Source organism: Athene cunicularia (assembly GCF_003259725.1).
Source record: "Athene cunicularia isolate RWA chromosome Z unlocalized genomic scaffold, athCun1 chrZ_part1, whole genome shotgun sequence".
NCBI classification, from domain to species: Eukaryota; Metazoa; Chordata; class Aves; order Strigiformes; family Strigidae; genus Athene; species Athene cunicularia.
Genome location: NW_020799142.1, coordinates 20,664,406 through 20,688,145, shown reverse-complemented (window position 1 = coordinate 20,688,145; position 23,740 = coordinate 20,664,406). Strand labels below are relative to the sequence as shown.

Here is a 23,740-nt window from a genome sequence, read left to right as displayed (position 1 = left end):
CGGGCGGTGCCGCTGGGGCGGGAGCGGCGCGGTCTGCTGCGGCGGTCGGTTATGGCGGCGCACTGAGGGGTGGAAGCCGTGCTCTGCGTGCCGCCCGCAGCCGAGACCCTGAGAGGGGCTTACTTCTGCCCAGGGCACTCTGTGCGGGCAAACTTCGGGGGTGGGAGAGGGTCGCCAGGTCTCAGTGGGCGTCGCCGGAGGGTGTGCAGTGGTGCAGCTGGTGCCTCTGTCCCCTGGCGGTTGTCTGGGAAAGCGGGTGAGGGAAGGGGATTCACCCCTCTTGTGGGTGCCACTTGCGTGGCGGTAATTTTGGTCCGCAAACCAGGTTTTAGATATGCTCGGGGCCTTCAAAGAGTGAGAGCTTAAAGCAAGGTTATAGTCAATGCAAATGTCAGGTGCCTGTCTTAAGAGTGGCATTCAGAATAATGACTATTTAAAATGCCTATTACTGAATAATTACTGTATTCAATTGAGATACGCAGTTAAAAATTAATATCTACTCATTTTAGCTACAAATACAGGTTTCACTGTTACATGAAGCAAAACATAAAGCCTTAAATTTCAAAATCAGATCACCAACTACAGTATTTTAAGAAGGATACTGAGAGAGCATGGATAACAAGGTGCTAAAAAGTGATTAAATAAAGGTGTCGGTTTTATGACAGTCAAAAATACATTTTAAATCTTTATTTTTCCCCTAGTGAAATAAATATAGGTCAAAATAGGTGGGACGCTTAACAAAAATGACTTTGGAGGACATAACCCATATAATGATATGCACAAAAATAAAACTGATGAGTTTTCCTGCTGGAAAAATCCAACTTTAATAATACAACATACTATTCTTAATTTACTGTTGCAGTTCAGCAGGAGTTCTATTCCCAGTGGCACTGTTGCATAATGCTGCCAAGTGCTGAGCACATCCGGCCTTCTGAGAAAACAAATGATGCCATGGAATAAGGAAACAAACAACAGCACACAACATGGCAGCTCCCCAAACTCCCAGCCTTAGTCAAAATTTAGAGGGTGAAACACAGTTTTAAGAGCAGGATAAAAAGAAATGGTGATTCACAAACAGATAGGATGCTGCCCATATTAATGGACTGGAAAGATCAGGGCTTAGCATTCACAGTGTGTGTTTTGATTACCAACTAACAGAATATGAATATATTTATGTAGTTGTTTTACAAAATTTAATCTATTAAATAAGTATTGAAATCTCAATTATAACAAATAATTGCATTGTAACAACAGAGGTCATTAAGATTGCTAAATTAGTAAAAAATCACTAACTTAGAAGCATCAGTTCTTTAATGTTACATATATATTTAAAACTGTTGATTAAAAAAAGTTAATTAGCCTTAGATGATGAATGAATTTTACTCCCTCTGAGGAAACAGTGGCTACAAGAGAAAAATTAGTATTAAACACCCAGAACTAATATCTTACTGCTTTGGTAAGAAGTTACATACATGTAAAGAGTTGTAAATATTGAATGACTGAGAAAATAATTCAGTTATGTCATTTTGGTTCCAGCTTAGTAGTTGTTCATTTACATACCTATTTCCACCTAACTTCAGTGTAAGCATTTCTGTCTGGAAGTGCATTCAGTTTCTGGGTAGTGCACGCATTCTTACTTATGGTTCATCTCTCACTGTAATTTTTTATTTGTAAAAAGACATTTCATACATTACCAAATAGAAATTATGCTTTTGTCTGGAATACACGGTTTAGCTGGAATTGGAATTTTTGTTCCATGGAGCCTGATATTCCGAGATAGTTTCAGTATTTTTAGAAGCATTCATACTGTCTTTCAGTTCCATCTTGCAAATGTATGTTGAAGATTCTCTAAGTAGAGTTTCTCCTAAAAAATAGGATTTGTGTTAATAATCTGGAATTATATAGGTGCTTTTCCAAAAACTGTCTTTTTGCTCATATGGTTTAGGTGTCTCATCACTGATGTTAAAGCAATTTTTTAATAAGAAAATGTGTAAGTAACTTGAAGCCTGGGTAGTTAAGTATTAGAGCATCTACACAGGTAAAAGCTGTAGATGCTGCATTAATGTGTGCCTTCTAAAATCTTGTTTACTTGAGTAACATTTTTTTAAGTTAAACAAACAACAAAATTTCATGTGTTGCCTCACACAAAATATGCACAATACAGAATAAGTAATCATTTCAATTGATTGACTTTTCTACTCTTTAAAGTGAGGACAGGAAGACCAATCTGGTTCAACAGCATATCTAAAGGCAAATTGGTCCTATCTTTCCAAAACACCCTAGATGCAGACTGCTAGTGTATTTAGATAAAATTGCATCATTGTGTCTATGAAAGTGGTTTCAGGTTTACTTAATTGCAACAAAAATTTACAAACCATGTTGTCTAACATTTTGAGAGATTTTGCTTGGTCTCTCTGCCACTCATTCCTAGATGTTAGGTTGGTTGAAGTTTAGCTTCACGTACAAAAATAGTTTTAATTTAAAAAAGGTGTTCTTTGTTCTGCTTACATTTGTGCATATGAAATCTTTTGACATAGTATGAATGAGAAATAAATGAATTCATAGACCTATTTTTTTATATATACAGTGATCACTGGATTATATGGTCCAGAAATAAATGAATCACAGCCATGAAAAAACTGTGAAGAAAATCAGTGTGGTGAACCTCGATAAACTTTTAGATAACTTCTCAGAGATAGAAAAGGTAAGTGAAGAAGGTAAATAATGTTGAGACTGCTATCTATAAATATTTTATGATATTTTAATAAGATTTTTAAGCTTATTAATATGCCTTATAATACCAACTTTGGAAAGTGTTTCTACTGACTCTATCTCAAACTAATGAGTACTTTTGTGGAGTCTGAGAAGCCTTTGTTTCAGTGCTAGAATTTTAATGGTGCAGAGGCCAAATCTGGCTTCTCAGGAAAAATGTGGGAGTGTCTGTATCAAAAGCTGCTATTGAAGATAACAGTATTACAGTTTTGCTGGACTAGCCTGTTTTGCTGATTAAAGATACCAATTAAACTCAGACACCAGAGTGAAAAGAGTAGGCATATTTTACTTAAAATAACTAAATAATGTAACAGAATAATACAGAAAACATACAGTAAGAAAAGACAGAACAGCGCGCTTAAACAAATAAGAAAAAACCATGTAATGCATCAAATCATTACTACCTGAGAAAGAGAATAGTGATTAAGAAAGATCCATCACCACTTTCACACTTTACGATCATCCAGATCCGCAGTGGCAGGGCAACCCCAGCGAGGGTTTGCAGAGCCTGTCCCAGCAAGTGGAAAATCCTACGCGGTGCATCCACCCATAGGTGAGGCACCCAAAGTCGCTGTGAGCGGGTCCAGCCTTATATACCTACAAATCAGCAAGCCAGAATAGCTGGCACCTTTGTTTTAAGCAGAAATATCTGGTTTCTTTCTCACATTAGATTCCCTCCAGAGCTTGGCCAGGTCTCAGGGGAGAAACTAAGGGAGTTTCCCTCCTTATCTAATTGATTTATGAGCAAGGTGACACCCCAGGTCACAGGGCCAGACAACTGTCTCTGTGACCCTGTTATCTTGCCTATACACAAGGAAAGATAAGGAGATATATATATATATATATTCAAGATAAACATGTTTAGTACAATACATACTAGTATAATGGTTATCAATTATAAAATATACAGGATTCATCTATAGGTCAGCTCTGGCTTGGGCCTATTGTCCAAGCCTTAGCACTTCATAGCTGTTCAGAAATTGTTCCTTGTTCTAGAAAAATGTCATTGCCGTAGCAGGAGCATCTGTTCTCATATTCCATACGCATTGAGCTCTCTTTATTTTATGGATATGACAGTTCTTAAAAGATTGATCCACTGAGGAAAATGAGTGCTGTATTTCTTTTTAGACTCATGTTGGCCAGCTCTCTGGTGATTTCCTGATCAGTAAATCCACACTAAACATAACACAAAAGGGGCTTCTGATATAAATTTAGCATTTCTCATGGAAAAAACATATTGTACCAATTCCTATTGTAAGGAACTGAAAGAAGAAATTCCTCAAACATTCGACACAGAAAACTTCAAGGACAAGCTGTGGCCTTTAGATTAGTCTAAGGAATGTCACCCAAGAAAGCAGGAGTGTATTGAAGGATACACCTTCCCAGTCCCTTGCAATTGTATTGACAAATTCCTTAGATAAGCCTCAAAAGGAGAAAACTGGACTGAGTGAAACCAAATGTTTGCCATCAAGCATAAGGACCAATGATCACTGTATTGTATTGGACCAGTACTTTGTGGCTCTACTGTACAAGCCAGACACCATGCTTGCCTTGCTAATGATTTCACGCCTTTGCCATTGAAGTGGTAACAAGAACTGATAAGAGGTGATCACTTCTGGGATGACCAATAAGAAGCATGACTTCAGCAAAAATCTCTAGGAACAGAGGAAAAGCCAAAGCTGGGCAGGGCGAGTACAATGCTCCACCTTTTCCCTCATCTTTCATGGAAATGAGTTAGTGCAATACCTGCCCCTCCTCTAGCATGATAATCAACTGATAAGATGAATTTAAAAGGGGACAGAAACTTTGGTGTGTGTGCACTCACCACCCAAGATTAACGGACCTGAGACAACGCTGGATCCAGGGATGGTGATCCGGATTTCTTTGACTCTTTATCTCCTTCCCTTTCCCTTTCCCTTTCCATTTCCCTTACCTTTCCCCTTACCTTTCCCTTCCCTTCTTATTGATTTTTATAAGAGACCACATTGCTTGTTATCCTTTTTCAAGTTTAAATTGTTCCCTACCTCAAGTAACACATTTGAACGGATCGTTTGGTGTCGTTTCACCTTAATTTAACCTGAGGGGATCACAGAACCATTTCGACTCTCTGGGCTTCCAGTCTGGGTCATGACACCTATTCACACCCATTACTCATGTTGGTGCTCAGCAAAGGCATTGACAGCCTCATATGCAAAGCAGTAGGAAGAACCTTGCTAAGGATCGATCCAGATTGAGGACTACAGAATTGAGAAGAAACCAGTTTATAACTAGTGATGTAAGTCAGCATTCTTAGTTCTGCAGGGTAAACTCGCCATAGCACAGGCTCTCAAGTTTAGCATCATTCTTCTGAGTAACACGATTTCCAGAATGGCAAATAACACAGGTGTTCAGTGTTGTGAAATTTTAAAATTTTTATTAATTTAAAACTCAAGATGGAAAATTTAAATCAAAATGTATTAATATAACTTTGGTCTTTTTCCAATTATCTAGAAAATATCAGAAATTAATGAAATAAATAATCTGCTGGTTCTTCGGCTGGAAAAATGTAACAGGTTGTTAACATTAAGCCAATCAAAGGAAGAATCAGTAAAAGAAGGTAAGTTATTTTTTAAAAGCGATATGGTTTGTGCATATATACAGGAAATTCTGAGTAATACTTCCATTATTTTCAGTCATATAAAGTACAAAAATAAAATAGCAAGGATCTAGGATACTGTGTGAAAAGCAGTAATGCTTAATCTTGGGTCATGTAATGGAATCCATCTCATTTGCATAAACCAGATAACTTTAATCCACAAACATATTTTGAGACCTGGGTTAAAATAACTATTTTCCAGTTGATGTTAATATCCATCCATTTTAAGAGGTTTTTGAGTGCATGTAGTATCTGTGAAATAAAAACTTCCCTGTTGTATTTTCTTTTACTTTTTCCTCTTTATCTTTTTTCTTTTGATTATCTCTTTTCCCCAGGGAAACAATGTGTTGACAGGGAAAGAGGGAGAGGATCAGATGAGCTTGGTACACCTGATGAGGTTATTGTGCCCAAATGTTTACCTTTCCCATGCATACAGGCCTCTCCAGCATCTAGTGAACTTCCAGTTTACAAAGCCAACCTTTTTAGGCAAACTAACATCAGTAGTTTTACCTGAAGTGCTAGCCTGTGACTTATGTTAATCTATAAGGAGCTCAGATGTCTGTGTAGAACAACAGGGTGAACATTTGGGAAAAGTAAGGTCAGCACTGACACTGTCGTGCCTCCAGTGGAGCTGTTCCATTGCTATCAGTGTGACAAATGTTATGTTTCACCTGGTCACCAGAAACATTTTGTCCAATGAAAAATGAGCCACATTCATTCTTGAATGCATATTTTGCTGCCTCCTGAAATGTCAAAGCTTGCCTGTAATTGGAGATGGCATGTCAGACTGGTGGGCTGGTGCTTCAAGATAGCATAAAGAATTATGTTTCTTAGCTGCTCGTGTGGTTTGGTTTGTTTAGGGACAATCTGATAGCACTGTTTGGGGGTTGGAATATCTTTTCCCTGTAACATGCTGACTGGTATGTCGAAGTTTTAGTGTTCCTCTTTGAATTTTGCTCACTTAAATTAATTCTGTAAGGACCTTGGGTATTGGTGGAATCTGTGTCTTGTTCTGCCTAGGCATTTGTTTAATTTCTAGAAGACTGAAAAACAGTCCAAAGTGATTATTCTTTTTATCTGTGTGAGATTTAATCTCTAAAGAGGTCAGATTAAAAAATGTGATAGCCCATTTTGTGTTTATAATGACACGGTCAAGATTTTATCTCAGTGACATTTCCAATTTGGTCATAAAGTGTAAGGAATAGCATATAATCCTTCAAGGCTGAGTTCAGTTAAGCTGATATCACTGTTGTAAGTTTGTTCCATAGGCTGTACTTGTGTTACTGACATCTTTAATGTGATCACTTTTGGTCATATTTCTTTCACTTTGTATAGCAGATGCCATTATGGCGCTAAATAATTATGAATGAGAATAATAGTTAATATTAAGAGGATTCAAAGTGTTCAGTGGAAGATAACCAATGAAATGGCATTTACTATTTTATAGGTGAGAATTATAAGCCTCTACATCATCATAAAAAGTCTGACAAATAGAGGAGGAATTAAAGAGAAAACTATTAAGATTTTTTTTTAATTCCAGAAGTATATCTTTTCAGATGCGTATTTGAAAAGAGAAATAATATCTCGTACTTAGCATAGATTTGTGGTTGCTTATTCTGTAGTTTGTAGAGTTGCTGAAAGGTGCATCTTTTTGTAGAACTTTAGTCTCTGACAAGCCAACTTGCTAAAATTTTCTGTTTCTTAATTTAGGAATAAACTTAGTTTCATGCTGGAGTGAGATTGCCAGTTGGTTTCTCTTAGGTCTTCACTGGGACTTAAATAATTTAGTATAATCAGAAAAGAATTGAAAATGCTATTGAGTAAGTCAGTGAAGTTTGCTAATGATGCTAATCTACTCAGTTATACCAAGAATCGCATGATATAGGATGACAAGTGCTAAAAAGGGGAGAGCAGTGCATTTTTTATATAAACAGTGGTGGGCCCTAGTAGGCTATTTCTCAGGAAAGAGATCTTGGTGTCCATCTGGACAGTTCTCTAAAAATATCACTGGTCAAAGAAGCAAATAGAGTGATAGGCATGATTATGGAAGAAATAGAGAAACAAACATCATGTCCCTGTAAAGTCTGTGATTTTCATGTAATGTTCTGGTCTCCACATTTCAAAATTCCAGAGCTAGAAAAGATAACAGAGAAGGTGGCAAGGTTTGGTATTGTTAGGGAGGAGCAAGGGACAGGGAATCAGGAACCAGTCATGTAGCAAGGCCCACAGAGGTAGGGCTCCACCAGCTGAGACTCACTTCCACCATACTCATGCAGGACTGTCCCAGTGAGGGCTGCCAGGGTCAGCCAAAAGTACAGATTACCAAACAAATATGTAGTGATGGAACAGGTCCAAGGTCAAGACAAGGAGGCTGAGTCAGGATCAGGTTCAGAATTGGTAACAAGGGCCAGACATATTCTAGTGATCACTAACAGGTCCCTAGTGATGAGGCAGATCTGAAATCAAGCCAGGAAGTCACTCCCTAGGTCATGACCAGTGTCTGGATCTACATGATAAGTGGCTGCGACACAGCTGCAGCGTAGCTCAAGGTAGGCCAAAGGCAAAAGTTTCAGCTTAAAAGAACCTCCCAAGGAAAGGAGGGGGAGCCATTTCTTCAAACAGCTTTTTTTCAAGGTCACCAGCTGTACTCTAAATTGGCCTTGAGTTTAGCCAAACACTCAGGAGATGGGTGGGGGAGGATGCCCTTGGGGCTCTCACAGGTTTTGTCACAATTTTGGAACATCTGAAGAAAGACTTAAGTTGACTGGAAACTTTTCAGCCTGAAGAGAAAGAATAGAGCTGCCATGACTCACAGCTGTAAAATTATGAATGGCATAGAGAAAGTGACTAGGGGATTAATATTTGCTGTTTAATGCTCTAAGAGAACTAGATGGAAATCAAACTTGTTGGCTGATTTAAAACAAACAAGAGGAGGAACTTTTCCATACATACAAAATAGTTAAATCAGTTTCACAGAAGCTTGCAGATAACAGAAGTATAGATTAGTCCAAAAAGGCTAGAAAAATTGATGGAACAAAATAAATTTGTTAAACACAAAGACAGTAATTGACACTCAGGTCTCATTTATTTTTGTGTTTTGGAAGCTGAGAGGATCTATGAAAGGTAGTGTTTATCCAGCTTTTTTTCCTCTTTCCTGAAGCATCTTCTACTGGGTGCTGTGAAGTGGGATAGTGAACTGGGTAGAACTTCAGTCTGACTCATTAGAGCCATTTGTTTGTCTAATAAGCACAAAAGACAATGCAGAACAGTCATTAAGAAACAGATCAAAAGGCCCCATTACTGACAAAAACAGAGAGGAAGGGTTTTATACAAAATAGATTTGAAAAAAGGAAAGGTGGACAAAAAGAAGTTATTCTTACCATAAAAACTACGGGATAAAATATATAGTACTGCCTCAGTTCGATAAGAGTGAAATGATTTGAGGAGATAGTTGTGCTGATACAACTGAAGAGAAGAACCTCTGGAGCTGTTTTGAAACACATGATGGGAAAAAATGTAAATGGCAGAAATCCAAGTAAAAATACCAGAGCAATCAGCATGAAATAGGAAGTAAAATTTTAGCAGCAGAGACAGTCAGGATAAAACAAATAATAATATTGAAGTCCTACTAGTTGTACAAATCAGTATGGATATAGATAGGAGGCAGAATTTTTAGAAAACAAGGATTCTGGTCAGTAAGAGAGATTGCAGACTGTTAGTAGCAATAACAAAGAAAAGTGAAAAGCAGAAACTTGGAACAAGGTGGGACTTCCAAGAGGTGGTTCTGAAAGATACTTGATGAGGAAGTAAAAGAGATGCTGAAGGGATAGAATGTATTTAGAGACTAAGGCAGTTATCATGGATGTTCTGTTAGGTTAATGTGCTTGCCAATATGGTAAACACTTCCAAGTATCATGGCATGAAGTGCTTCTAAGTTTATATTTTTCAACTGTATTCACTAATGGTAATCAGAAAACAGAGTTTCACAAACGTTTTGGGCAGCAAATTGCCATAATCTGCAGCGAAGGCTGTCAGAGGAACCTTCAGGTAAACAGTTACCAGGTTACTGGAGATCAGCAGTGACCATAACATTAAAAGTATTCAAAAGGACATTATGGTTGGCGTGGTGATTATAAATTATAGTAAATATATAATGTTTCTAAAGCATTTTGCTTTTTCTTTTTGAAATGGATAGAAATGATCTTTGCATCTTTATCACATTCACTCTTCAGAAGGGGTAATAGCATACTGTGTATTCAGAATCAGAGCACTAAAAGTGTTGTGTCTAGTACTTTAATTCTTTGTAGACCCTTTTGAAAGTCAAACAACTGTTAGAAACCACTCTTTATTATTGATGAGGTTATAGAGGGATCCTGTGCATAACTGGAGAAGATGCAAGGGACCAAATGTAGCATTCATACTTGCATTCTTACTCTGGCAAGTTATCCTAACAGACTCTAGTTTTGAGAATGGCTTTTATACAGTGATATTACCAACTGTGGCTTGTAAAAAAAGATTTCTCCTAGCCTTATGTCCTAAGATCGTTACTGATTGTTACTGATTTGTTATTAATTTGAGTTGATGATTTTTGGTGATTTTGATAAGGAATGATTAGGACTAATCAATTAAATGGAATCTCACAGAAATATAATTTTTTATAAAAGGTAGTGGTGTAATGTTTTAAGTAGTCATAGAGATGTTGTATTTAGTTTAAAGTAACCATACAACCAGTTACGCTGCTGGACAAAATACCATTGTTAAACTGTTTGGTAAGGATGATTTATTGCCCTGTAGACCAAGTGTTTTAAAAGTTGTATTGTGAAAGGGCCTCAAAGCATGTTAAAATTGCAATGAGAGCCAAAATCCTTGAGTCAAGGACATTGGGGGTCTTTCTTTTGAGTTAGTAGCCTGTAGTGGTCACAAAAGCAGCCCCTTGACTCATTTCAGGACTCAAGTGTGCATGACCAGAAAGAGGTGGGAATAAGAAAGTGCATTATGGGAATTATCATGTTTATGTATGAGAACTTGATTAATATGTATTACTGTATCCTATATAATCAGCATACTACACAAGTTGTTGGTGAGACAGCTCCCCTAGCACACTATCTACATCACAAGGGTGTTGATAGTTTTTTATCCTGTCTTGGTGACAAGATGTTTCCCAGAACCCAGCTCAGTCACATTTCCCAAAAGTCTCATTTGAGGAGTTAGTCCAAAGGCAACTGAAATTTCTGGGTTTAGACATCGATTTCTTGATGAACAGTGTCAACCACACAGTCTTAATGTACATATATTCTCAAGATGAAGAGCATTCTCAAGTTCATCCTGTTACAAATTTAACACAAAAGCAAATTAATTTACAGATAGGTAAACAACTCAGATTTAGAATATAAAACTTATCAGTAGACCACAAAACAATTCACAGAACAGCCAAGGAAAACATGAGAGACGACAAGATTCCAAATAAAAATGCTGCTTACAGCAGAGGAGCAGAAAGAAAGAGCACTGTGGAAGGAAAAGCTGTTGTTCCACCTGTCCTGAAGGGTTTGTGGCTACTAGAGGGGAGAGTGAAACACTTGAACGAAAGATAAGGTGGGAGAAGATGAGCAACTGACCAAGTATATACATGTGCTGAAAGATCATAAATTAACTCCGTTTTGATAAGTTTTTTGCCAAACAAAGGTGAGATTCAGGACTACAGTTTATGTTCAGTGTAAATCATTGCAGATCCACTTAAGATGGATGCAAGTCTCTTATTCTTGTTTTCTGCTCCTAAACCTTTTCTGTGGTTACTAAATGGACTCTTGTGGTGCAGGCTACAATTCTGAACTAAAAACTACTGTAGTTTTTAAAAAGAAAGCAATCACATTATTGTATATGGAACACTTAAGGTGGCTCTATTTAGCATCTTCATGATTATGTAGTTGTTGACTTAGTGTTTCAAAAGTATTAAAGGAAAAAGCAGTTGATGTAATTGCCCTATTTAAAAAGCCAATAGCCTCAATTATAAATGCAGATGGAAGAAAGTCCATTAAATTATGGATACTAAACACGGAAAAAGAGCACTTAGGCTGTTCAGTCTTTCTGCATGTAGGCAGCATTCTTTATGAGGAAGGAACCAGACGGAATCCATAGCAGATGCTATGCCAGAGATCCACAAAGCTGTAACCATTTAGCAAAATTTTGCTTTTTCTTCCTTAATGTAGGCAAACAAAACTTGTGGGTTCCCAGTAATTTTTTTTCCAGTCAAAACTGTAATTACATAAGGGATTTGCCAGTATACCTCCTTGAAAGATAAGATAAGCAGATATTCTTGGGACTGGACAAAGGAGTGGCTTGCACCCAAATAGCTGTGATTCATTGCAAGACTTAACTGCTGTCCTGTTGTTCACTGAGATGCATAGCCGCCTTTCAAATTTGTGCATGAATTACAAGCATTTGGGTTTGTTTCCATACATTTTCAAATGGGAGAAAATTTGTAATAGAACTAGTTGGTACAAATGGGCATGCTAATTTAGTGCTTCCCACTTTGAATAGGATTTTTCCACAAATGCTTTTGATCCAGACAGGAACTGAGGGCAGGCAATGCTTCTGTGCTGTGCGTGCACCCTCTACTGTTCTTTTGGAAGCATGGAATGGGAGAATGCAGCTGGCTAATGTATTCGGCTGCTTGAAAAGTGGACTTGATGGAGGAACAGACTACAGATCAAGAAGATTGAATGGAAAACTGAATCTCTGAGCTGGGATCTTAATTCATCATCCTGACTCCATTATTTTTAATGTAGTCTCTAATTACACAATCTATAATTTTCAACAGAGCTTTGGTCTTAGGAGATGAGTAACTGGAAATTAAAAGCCACTTAATAAATGCAGTGGTACTCTGGAAGTAGAAAGAAAGGCTTCAACAGTAATCAACCTCAGTTTTAAGTGTCCCCAAGTCTTCCCAGTCGTTGAATGTTTTGTAACTTTACTTAAGTTACTTAAGGTTACAAGGGGCCTAAGGGGTAATAGTTTTAATGAAAGACTAATTTTATATTACAGACAGTCTGTATGGTGTTCAAATATTAAAAATATAATTAATAAAATTATTAAATACAAATATGTAAACTGATAAATCATAAGTTGCATGTATATACATACACTCACATTATTATTTAGTTTAAAAATAAGAGGGATTAAAAAATAAAAAGGGATATAGTAGTATATTCTGAATGTCTCCAAGTTTATGTTGAGCCACAAGATGAATGTTAATATGCACTTAAAATGGCATGAGAAACTGCAATGAGGAATAGTGTTGGTCTTGCAAAAAAGAATCTTGTCAAAAATACAGTCAAGAAAGTAAGCCTGAGTTTCATTAATTACACCAAATTTCTGGAATTCTGATATGGAAAATGTCTATTATTGCCCAGAAAACAATAACATCCTTGTTTTCTGGATAGAAACAAGAATGTAATAGTTTCATCAAGTATTGCTTGATAAAATTTGGTTTAATATATTGTCAAACTAAAAGCTAAAATAAATCAGTAATCAAGCAATAATAAATCTATTTCCATAGTCGATAGAAATACTTAAATATTTAATCAATATTCTTATAAAATATTTGAGAAAAGTTTATAGACAAAATATGACATTAAAATTGTGAAGAAACTATTCAAAAACCTTGATTTTTTAATTTCTTTTAGAATGCACTACTCTACAGAATGTGATAAAGGGTCTAACACAAACCATTGAAAACCACTGTAATGTAAAAGGTAAAAGCAAAAATGTTCTTATATATATTGTACTGTAATTTAGAATGAGCAGGCATTTAATTTTTTTCTTTATATTTACTGTTTTTTTTCAGAGAGAGAAAGTCACTGGCAGCAAAACATTAAAAAATTATTTAAAATCAATCTTGTGCAGAATTTGGTGGTCTATATGCTTAATGAATGCCTATTCCTATTATCCTACTTAGAATCCACATGTAAAAGCAGTCCTGCTTCAGTGAGGTTTTTTAATCAATAGCTGCGTTTTAAATTTATTTCAACATAGCACAGTTTTACAAAAATTGAGAAAGTATCATTCAGTTGTTGGACTGTAGTCTATTAAAGTGTTTAGGCATATTTTTTATCACTTTGTTAAAGAGTCTTAATTTTCAGTGTAATGTTATTAAAATGTAGCTGTTTTCCAGAAATACTTGACAATTACTCATTGGTATTTTAAAATACGTAAATATTTGGTTATATCTTTAAACCACAGTATACCTGTACATCATGTAGTTAATTTTATACCGATTGTGTGTTCAAGGCATATATGCATAAATATTAATAAACTTTTACAAATGGGAAGTATAGGGCTGCCTTTAATACTCAAAGTGACTTCTAATAATAAAAAGAAGCATTATCTAATTTTCTCATTTCTGTTTTTGAGATACTATTTTCCAGCTTTTGGGAAATAAGTACTTAAAAAGTTGCATCTTCCAATTTGAAGCTCTTGTAGCCATTATAATAATCTTTTATTTTCTGAGCCAGAGAACTTTGTATCAAGATTTTCTTGAATGCTTCAGAATTATCAGAAGGCTAAAGACAGTTCAAAGTAGTAATATCAAACAAATATTATGATTAAACTATTAATTTTCTTGTTAAAAAAATGGAGACTGAGATTATATAGCTCTGTTAATTATGATTATCATGTCTACAAAAATTTTCTTAAAGTTCAGACAAGTCAAAAATTTCTTTATTCTGCTTTTATACTAATAATACTGTCAAAATGTACTTTTTAGTGTACCATATATTTTTTAAAAATTTTTTTAGATGAAAATGATAGACTGAAGAGTACCATTCGCATCTTGGAAGAGAAATTAAAGACTCGTGAACAGGTATGCCACAAATGATCATTCTTTGGGTAGAGGAATAATATTTTATCTCTATTGTAGCAGTTCATGTATCTTCATATTCTTGGGTCTGCTACCAATACCGTTATTGCTGTACTTTTCCTAATGTTTGTCATGTGGAAAAAGAGCAGTGTTGTTCGCACAACAGTATCAATATGAGAATGTCTCAGAGAGTCTAAGAGGTCAAAACTAAGCGCTGAGAACTCTTAACTCAATCTAAGATGCACTTTTTTTTTTTAGCTGTATTTAGCTTTAAATTCAATGTTGCATTTTAAAATCTAATCCCTTGCATTAAAATATATTTTTGAGTAGAAATAAGGTTTTGATATTTGTGAAGCCAGCTGTACTACCTGAGAATCAAGAACTGTCTGAATTTTGTCTATAGTTTCTTTGGGAGTAAATGCTACAAAGATAATAGGTCTCTACTTTTTATCTGTGTCTCATAATAAATGCCATTTACCATCTCTCTACTTTTTACCTGTGCCACTCATTTTGGGAAAGGAGGTAACACCAGAAGGGCTAGTCACAAGTCATGTTAGTTCTCTGTGCTAAAATTGCTGATCTGTTTGTTACCTGGATAGGATCAGGAATCTCACTGCTGATTTTCTTTGCCTGTGTTTGTACCATGAGTTAAAATTAAATTTTTATACCAATAGAGCTGTTATCTCGACAGTTTGGCAATAAAATAAATAATGACTTCTTCAAGACATGAGAAGACTATGATTCTGTACATTACACATGTATGGGCATGGTGGAACATCCTAGTGTTGTTCTGAAGACACTTAATTGACAGTGTCCATATCTACTATTACTACCAATCAGTAAGTGACTTTGTGAGTGCCTTTGAGCATTTCTCTGGTGAGTAGCCACCTACCAAGGTGGCTCTGACAAGAGCTTTGGAGGAAGAACCTCTGCATTTGCAGCTACAGCCAATTCCTTGGTAATTCTGGAGTAGGTATTGGACCAAACTTACAATACGTGTGTTCAAACTCTTCACTTGAGTATCAGTGCCATCATTAATATCTACATATAGATATTGTAAGTTTGGTCCAATACTTACAATACGTGTATGTAGTTTACTATTACTGCTGGTATCACTGACTTTTCTACTGCTGCCAGTATGAAGTTGTGGAATCCTTGTTATAAGAAGTATTAACAAAATTAATATCTCAAATATGATGTTGTACAATCTTACAGTCAAAAATACGTAAAACTAGTCACTTAATCTAACTGCAGCATTGTATCAGATCCTAGATTGGGGAAAGGTGTATTACCTGTACCTTTGCCTGTTCTCCTAATAAGTACAGTTTCTAATTTTATATTAATTAATTGCTATAATACAATGAAACCTGTCACATTTTTCATCTGTGGACTTCAGCCAGATTGTGTAAGAAGTAACTGGGCATTTTGAATTTATTAGATCAAGGATAAAACAAGTACTGAATTAGAGAGTACTGTATATTTTTACATTATTGTTACGCTTTGCAGAAGACTAAGAGCACAGAAACCTCCAGATTTTTATGAAGCTTTTTACATTTGCAGGAATATAAAGATCAGATTGAGAAACTTATGATAGAAATTAAAAACAAAGAGGAAGACCACAAATTAGAAATAACACAGTTGAACTGTGATATAAGAAAAAAATGTAAGTTCTCTGAATACTGAATGCTATAGCATTGGGTAAAGCATGTTGTAACCTGTAGGAGCTATACTTCATCTAGGACAAGTTATACTTCTTAGTGGAAACATATGAAATGAAAGCCAGAATTGGACAGTCTTTTTAATTGAGTATTATTTTTGCTCAAGAGAATAGACAATGGCAATTAGACAATAATACAGCAACACAGGATGAGCAGAAATTCCCAGAGATAAAACAGACACTGAGAACTTGGACCTAAAAGTCTGAAAGAAGGAAATTTTGGGTTAAGTGTTGACTAGAAAGTTGCTTTGAAGTACAGACTGCTGTTAGAGTGTTCCAGCTATGATCAGGAGAGTAGGAGGGTTTTTTTACAAATAAATAATACTGCAGTGAGAAAAAACTGATTTCAGTTCTAATTTTTTCCATTACTGGCATATCCTTGAAGAGTAGGATTTTTTGGTCATTCATGTAGCTGAAACAAGCCAAATTCTGTAAAATGTGATGCTGCTTTAAAGAGACTCTATCTTACTGGATTGGGACAGGGTGGTTTTCACACAGTTTTAAAGTCTGTTTTTTGCTTGAATGAAATTGTTTTCCTGAAATACTGACCTGCTGTTCAAGAAAGTTTTAATATTTGGGAAATAATGTTATTTTTTCCATCTAAACATCTTCTATAATCATCGTATTTGGTATTTCTGTGTTACTAGTTGAAGTAAAAGAAGTGGAGTATAGAGAACAGAGTGAGAAAAAAGAACTGGAAATATTAGAGCTAACAAGGCAGCTGAAAATTCAAAATGAAGAGAAGCAGAATGAAATAATTAAACTGCAAATAGAGGTATGCATTACAAAGCTGAGTTAAAGATCAATTGGGTAAACTTAAGACTGTGTAGTGAAAAATGTTAACTATTACTTAACAAAATAGTACGGTGGAATCTCGGAAACTTTAAAAAAATATTTTCTTTACAAATACCAGTGGCATGTGCTCCCTTCCATAATGGTATCCCAGTTGCTTCTGCTCAGGAATCGAGTTCTGCCTACACTATAGGGAACTGAAGTTTGCTGTGTTCTTGTTTTAAATTAAATTATTTTGAAAATTTTGCTATAAATATTTTTTAATGTTTTCTCATTTTTATTATTCTTAATTTCTGAATGCTGGGAAGTTGTATTTCTTTACAAATTTCCAAGAGCTTGAAGACATCTAATCCTGTAGGGATTCCAGACACAGACTTCAACACGTATATTCATGGCGCTGGTTTTAAGCCACTCTTTTTACAGAAACAGCTAGGGAACTACTTCAGACCTTTCACATATCAAAAGAGAAGTAAGGTGTGACGGTGTTCAAGCTGAGTTGTCCTTGGAATGTGAGGGAAAGGTGATGGTTTCAGAGGTTTTTAGCATCCTCTGCATTTTCTCTTCCTGCTGACATGTGGCTTTTTTTTTAGTAGCCATCTTGTTCGCCTGAATTTGTTTGGTTTATCGTATTTGTACCATTTTATTTTTGCAATATTTTGAGGCATTTTTAAAAGAAAGGTAGCCTATAATTGCATTCTTTTAAAAATTAGCTTAAGTAGCTTCATTGTTTTAGGCCTAAATAGTAGAAAAGCTTGCAATTACTACTTTCAGGTACAAAATCCAATGTAAAGAAGTTTAAATTATACTTTTTTTTTTCCTGTTGGTTCTTAATGTTTGGTCTTTTCCTGATTTCAGTTCAATGCTAAATTAGCAAGAGTTCAGAATAAAACATCAAAATCATTTGCAGATGCTTCCGTCTTTCCACAAAGTATCTATCGAAGGGTAGGTACCTCAATACCCTGCAGACACTACTGTTACAGCCTGTTTGAAAGAGCAGTTCCCTGGGGTTCTACTCTGTTCTGCAATGGAACTTTGGGGATGGGGCAGCAGAATTTCAAGTTTAGGGGTCCATTTTACTCACACCTCCACACATCCCTCCCACCTCCAGACAACTCATTTCATGTCTCTGCACCAATAGTGATATAGTTGGGGTTTAACAACAAAAGCCCACATGCAAAGTGGTTTTAGTACAGCTTTGCTGACCTGGGAACTTAAGAGAGAACTGACATAAATAACTGTGACAAATTATATATGTGCATTATCATTTTTGTAGGCTTCAGACTTTGGGATGTCACAAAAATAGGATTCTGGTGAAGTCATCTTTATAATTTTGTGATACAAAATACTGAGAAAAATATTCTTACTAGAGTATTTCTCATTAGTAACAGCATATTGTATCATTACATAATTCTGTGTGATGTTTAACAGTGAAGCCTTTGCTTGCATTTTTACAGAAGCTGCAGCATCTTCAGGAGGAAAAAAACAATGAAATTGAAATTCTCCGAGACACCATAAGAAACTTAGAGCAACGTCTTATTAAAGCCCAAGACCTGCACTTGAAACAGAGGCGACTGAGTAAATGACATGATGTATGTCAGTACTACAGGCAATGAGAAATGGAAACAGACTATTTTAAACTGTGCACCTGAAAGTAAAAACAAGATATGAAGAAATACAGAGTATTTTTTATTGAAAAAGCTCTTGTCAGATATTCCAGAGGCATGCATTCTGTGTATATTCAGGGCTACTTTCTTGCTAATCAGTATTCACCATAAAAAGATTCAGGTTTCATAGGAGTAATAATTTCCCTATTAAACCATCATTAATTATGGTGTACACTTTCAAAGCTGTTTTCCTTTCTTGAATATTCTTTTCTTCATCCAGGAAGCCTTCAAACAACTATGATTTTACTTCAACTCCGTTAATCAAAGGTTAGGAATGCTAAGCTACACACAAGAGAAGTTATACAAGTGTAAGAGATATTACCTTACTAATTAATACAGTTATCAAATTCAGCACTGTTATAAACAAACATAAACATTAAACCAAGATTAAATTTGTTCTGACTCTTCCTCTTCTTGATAGTGATTCTGCATGAAGAGTTGTTAGCACTGCTTCTCACTTTAGGCCCAATCTTACTGATTTAGTGGGATTTTACAAGCTGTAGTAGTATATATTAATGGACCCTGATACCATATCTAAGCCACAAAAGTTAAGCATATAAATCTCTTACTTTAAAGTAATTCAATTACTGCTTCTGTCTTACATTTGAGATAAAAAGTTATTTTGGCACATTGCTTAGAAATAAACTCTTCTTGTATGTAATGTGTATCCCCAGGTTAGGAAAAAACTAAACTTCTGAACAGATTTTACCTTCTTAATAAAAAATGATTAAAATATCTCTTTTGGTTATCTTCTATTCTTGATTGCAAAACATCAGACAAGAGCCCCTAGGTCATAGTTTATGCTCCTGTCCTCACAAATGCAAGCAGAATGTTAGAAGAGAAACAAGAAAGACAAACTAATCAAGAATGCAGACACCTTCGCAGTACAACTGAAAAACAAAACTACATGACAATTAAATTTCTTTAAGTTCTAAATCTTTTCACTGATGGTATTTGACAGGTTTTGTGTAATTCTAAGAGCTCTGCTCTAAAAGTCTGCTTGTTTGCAGTATTTTAACTCTGTGCACTTGTCTTAGTATGATTTTTAATTGGGGGTAATAAAAAGATTAAGTATCTGTTAATTTTGCCACTCACAAAATTACATAAATTTAGACAGTAGGACTCCCTTGCATTTTTAAGGTGCTTAGTTTGTTTTTCAGGCTCAATTTTTTGCCTTTTCCTGTCACTGTCAGGTGTCACTAGTTTCACTTGCTCCTGCTGCTGGTGACTGTCAGGTAGCAGCAAGCAGACGTCACTGTCAAGATTCAGTGATGTCCTCTGCTAACAGCTGGCCATGTCACCTGCAAGAATTTGGCAGTGCTCCACGACACTGTCAAGTGACAGAATTTCCTAGCTCTTCAAACAGAAGGTGTCGACAATGACAGCATCAGCTACTAGAAGCTGAGTCTGATGCTGTCTGCCAATTTCAAGTTAACTGTTTTTTACAGCTGGTTTTCCCCTTTTTTCATAGATTTTTATCTTGTGTAATTTCCACACTTTCTCCTGGAGGAACAGGGTCTACTTGTTCATGACTACCTGTCTGATCATGTCTGTTATGGCCAAAAACTCTATGACGCCGACCACTGTGATGGTATCTTTGCGTTCCATAAGGAGCCTGACGGTTCTCATTTGTGGAACGGTGACTGCCCTCGCGATAATGGTGGTGGTGGTGGTGGTGTCTGTGTCTGTGCAGGTTGTGGTGATGTGAATGTTGACCAGTTGGTTTGGGTTCTATCTCTGCTAGCTTTTCATCTGCTTTTTTAGTGATGTTTTCACATGTACCATCAATATCGAATTTCTGCAAAACAGAAGTCTGCATTAAATACAAAACATCATATTTAATTAAACTAGTTGTATAATATTAATGATCTTAACATTTTTGCAGAACCTGAAACCCAATTTTAAATTATTTGTGCTACTTTGCTGAAGATAGATACGAATGTTATCAAAAAGAACCTCCTTCTACAACACCACTGGTAACCGAACAGGGCTCTTAATGTAAACTCTTAGGAATTAAAATCCAAATAATTGTTAATAAAAATACTAATTGTTCTAGGATCCCACATCTGACCTGCCCAAGGCCTACATTTACCTGGAAAACTGGATTATAGGATCAAAAATTATTCTTCTCATTGAACCTTCATGACTATGTATATATATTTCCTGATAGTCCTTGAAGTAGTTCTTATCTTTAGTTACATGTAAAACAAAGCTACCCTTCTTTTATAACAGTAACAATAATTTGTCACTTTGTATTAACACATTTTTTAAATTAACTATTATATACCATATTTAAATGTAAACTAAAAGGAATAGTAAGTCAGATTTGATTCCCAGGTTTAAAAAAAAATTACTACTTGTTTAAGTACCTACCTGTCCCCGAAAACCAGAGGAGCTAATTGCTCAATAGTTGTACATAACATCAAAACCAGAATTAGCTTCCCAGATGGCATTTAGATTTCTGAATTTGCATTTCTATCAAGGGCAGGAATTAAGATAACCAGTCTATTATAAATCAGAGTTAAGTCAAGACACATGAAATGGGTACATTCTAAACCATGCCTTTTTGGATTTATCATACTAAAAGGGTTTTTTTTTTAATACCAGTCAAATCCAGTTTCCTTTCCTAGTATATACAGAATCAAATAAGAAAATACCGTGTAAGAGCAGTTTCCACACTTGTTTTCACAGTAGGCAATCTTAATAGATTCTTCCACATATTGGAAAGACAGGAAGGAATAGGGCAGACCCAGATGATACACTAGACGACCACATCTAAGGAGACAAAGAACTCTGTGGTTACATATACATAAAAACATACCTAAAATTAAGTATCTCTTCTTATCATACCTTATTGTGTTCACATCAATCCACCTATACTGTACAGTCCCATGGAGAGTGTTTCTGTCCAAGGAGTTTACATGTAAAATGCCACTCAGCTGCATCAACCAATAGTGTGAAGTGTGATTTCTGGCTTACGTAGTAACTACACTGGCACAAGCCTCTAATTTATTGGCATTCAGATTAGCAAAGGTACACCCATTACAGACCTATCTGGCTAACGAGGAGGGCTGTTTGCAAACGTGGTTGTTGCATCATTGCAAAGAGTGTTTTCATGCAACATAACATATATTTCGATTGGAACATGAATCGCTGTGTATCTGCATTAGAGATTTAGAGTGGATGAAGGGATTTTTATGGTGCCTATTTGCACCATGTCTGTACTTGAGTGTTCTGGTATGCACCTGACTACACAACTGGTATGTTCAAAGGAGCTGGAGTAAATACAAAACTTATACACAAGGGCACCTTGTTAAGTACCCCACCTGCAATGTCAACACACCGTCCTCCAGCCTTGCCTCCCTACCACTCCACAGTGCATGTCTAGGACCAGCAACAGGCAAAGACATCATTGCCAATAAAGGCACAATAAGGACATACATTCTTAGAACCATAATGGATCATGGCCAGACTAGTGCCAAATGTAGTGACAGAGTATCTTATGTGTTGACAGCACAAAACTGTTAAAGCTTTTAAATGCTGCAGATCAGGTGTTAGCTCTGGGGTCCCTCCATGGACTACATACAGCCTTCTGTTTGTCTGTCATACAACAGTAACCTTCCATACTTAGGTGTATTTGCTGCTGTAACATGCAATTACTTTCTAAAGATCATTCCAGTTCTAGTTTCATACCACAAGCCTGATTTAGATAATGCATTCAATTTCATCATATTACCAAAAAAAAGTAACTTTATTAAACTCAATTATGCCTCAGTATGAAGTGAGAACGTTCACTACAGTAACATAATAGTAATTACGATGGACATGTTAGAAGTGCAGGACTTCTAGAATAATTTCCATCAGAACTGAAAAAAAAATCAGGATTTCAACTAAAGCATTATTACCGGTTCTGCCAAAAGATACACGCCCCTGAATCCTATGATCAAAACCCTGTTTTATTCCAAAGTCTTAAGTTTCACCTAAGGACTAATTTTTCTGTATGGCTACATGACATCCTCAACAATCCCAGTCAAAATGTTTTCGTGATAATTCAGATGGCTTTTCTCACTTGCTTCTACTTTCACATACATGGATGTAATTAAGCTGTCTGAAAATAAAATCGGTGCAAGACCAGAATCATGCTATCAAATTCTACACTCACAGAAATTATATAGAAAAATTTAGTTATCCCAAACTTATTTAGCAAAATCAGACTTCCTTCGTAGCTTCCTTTTCCTGATAAATGCAAGTGCTTTACTTAGTGCAACTTAGAAGTTGATTATGATGTTTTTGTTTTGAGGTAACTAGGTTATTTGCAAATCAATGAAATATAGAAATTTACAAAGCATTATTCTAAATACATAGAAGTATTTTCCTGTGTTCTCGTCTAACACACAGACCTGTCATAGATGAGAAAATCATCTTTGTTCCCATTTAAGGTAGTCCAGACATCAGCTTGCTGTTCATCTTGCTGGTAGACAGTAATAGAGTCTGAAACACTTTCTTTCAGTAAGTGAAATTTCCTCTGGGAATAAGTTCCCTGATGGTTGACAATCACATATGAGATATTGACCAGTCCTTCATTCTCTAACTTTACTCGCAGGTCCTCCAATCTAGTAGAGAATGTAAAGAAAAAAATCGTGTTAAGTCATTAGAGATCTAAGATTTGACAACTAAAGTTAGTATGCTCCATTTTTACTTTTATTACAGTGAATGTTATTTTCTTCTAGTTTTAATGGCAATAGTCTAACACTATTAAAACATCCTTGTCCTTTGCCATGACCATCAACCAGACTGTCACCAAACCAGATTCTACAATAACTAATGTGTCACAGGTCTGCCCTTGTGAGTAGAATGCAGTACTAAGCAGACATCTGTTTTCAGACTGAATTCAGTGTTATTTTTATTTCAGTTCTTTCACACTCTTCGTGGTCTAACACAGTTAGTCTATCTGATGTCTTTATTTCAATGCGGAGGTTTTGGTCACATAGTTGGTTAAAGAATGATACCATAAATGCAGCAGGAAGATGAATAATCAAGAAAGCAAACCCACAGTAAAAGGCCAGTAGCTTTCCCACTCATCTTGACATGGCTCTTTTCTAGAATAGCCAGAAAAGGGGTATTACAGCAACTGGGTCAAGGGATGGCCACAGAATGTGTGCACAATCTGTCCAGCAGTTCTTCATCTTCCCCTATCACAAAAGTCCTTCTTTGCTCTATAGTACAAAAAGCTGCTTTCTTGCTGCATGGTGCAGGGATTTTTTTCCTTTTTGTTTGTATCCTTCCTGTTGAATTTCTCTAGAAAA

The 23,740-nt window shown here is 35.9% G+C and overlaps 2 protein-coding genes across 2 annotated transcripts in view; one reads left to right on the top strand and one right to left on the bottom strand.

Moving 5' to 3' along the window:
* Positions 1 to 2,617: 2,617 nt before the first annotated feature.
* On the top strand, positions 2,618 to 19,120 carry CCDC152 (coiled-coil domain containing 152). The gene is made up of 8 exons (XM_026865894.1): positions 2,618 to 2,704; positions 5,263 to 5,368; positions 13,090 to 13,158; positions 14,200 to 14,264; positions 15,822 to 15,924; positions 16,626 to 16,753; positions 17,626 to 17,712; positions 18,225 to 19,120. Exons 1-8 carry the CDS (start codon positions 2,618 to 2,620, stop codon positions 18,351 to 18,353), a joined length of 774 nt encoding a protein of 257 aa, XP_026721695.1. The 3' UTR covers positions 18,354 to 19,120.
* Positions 18,441 to 23,740, bottom strand: part of SELENOP (selenoprotein P) — an 8,326-nt gene continuing 3,026 nt past the window's right edge. The window contains exons 3-5 of the mRNA XM_026865893.1: positions 22,835 to 23,047; positions 21,092 to 21,209; positions 18,441 to 20,232 (exon numbers count right to left, since the gene is read on the bottom strand). Coding sequence (XP_026721694.1) covers positions 19,579 to 20,232; positions 21,092 to 21,209; positions 22,835 to 23,047 — 985 coding nt within the window. The 3' untranslated portion in view covers positions 18,441 to 19,578. The remainder of the gene's footprint in view (positions 20,233 to 21,091; positions 21,210 to 22,834; positions 23,048 to 23,740) is intronic.

Coding starts and splice junctions, on each gene's coding strand:
- CCDC152 (XM_026865894.1), top strand. CDS start 2,618: ATGAATCACAGCCATGAAAAAACTGTGAAGAAAATCAGTGTGGTGAAC. Junction 5,369..13,089: donor GGAAGAATCAGTAAAAGAAG/GTAAGTTATTTT, acceptor AATTTCTTTTAG/AATGCACTACTCTACAGAAT. Junction 14,265..15,821: donor AATTAAAGACTCGTGAACAG/GTATGCCACAAA, acceptor TTACATTTGCAG/GAATATAAAGATCAGATTGA.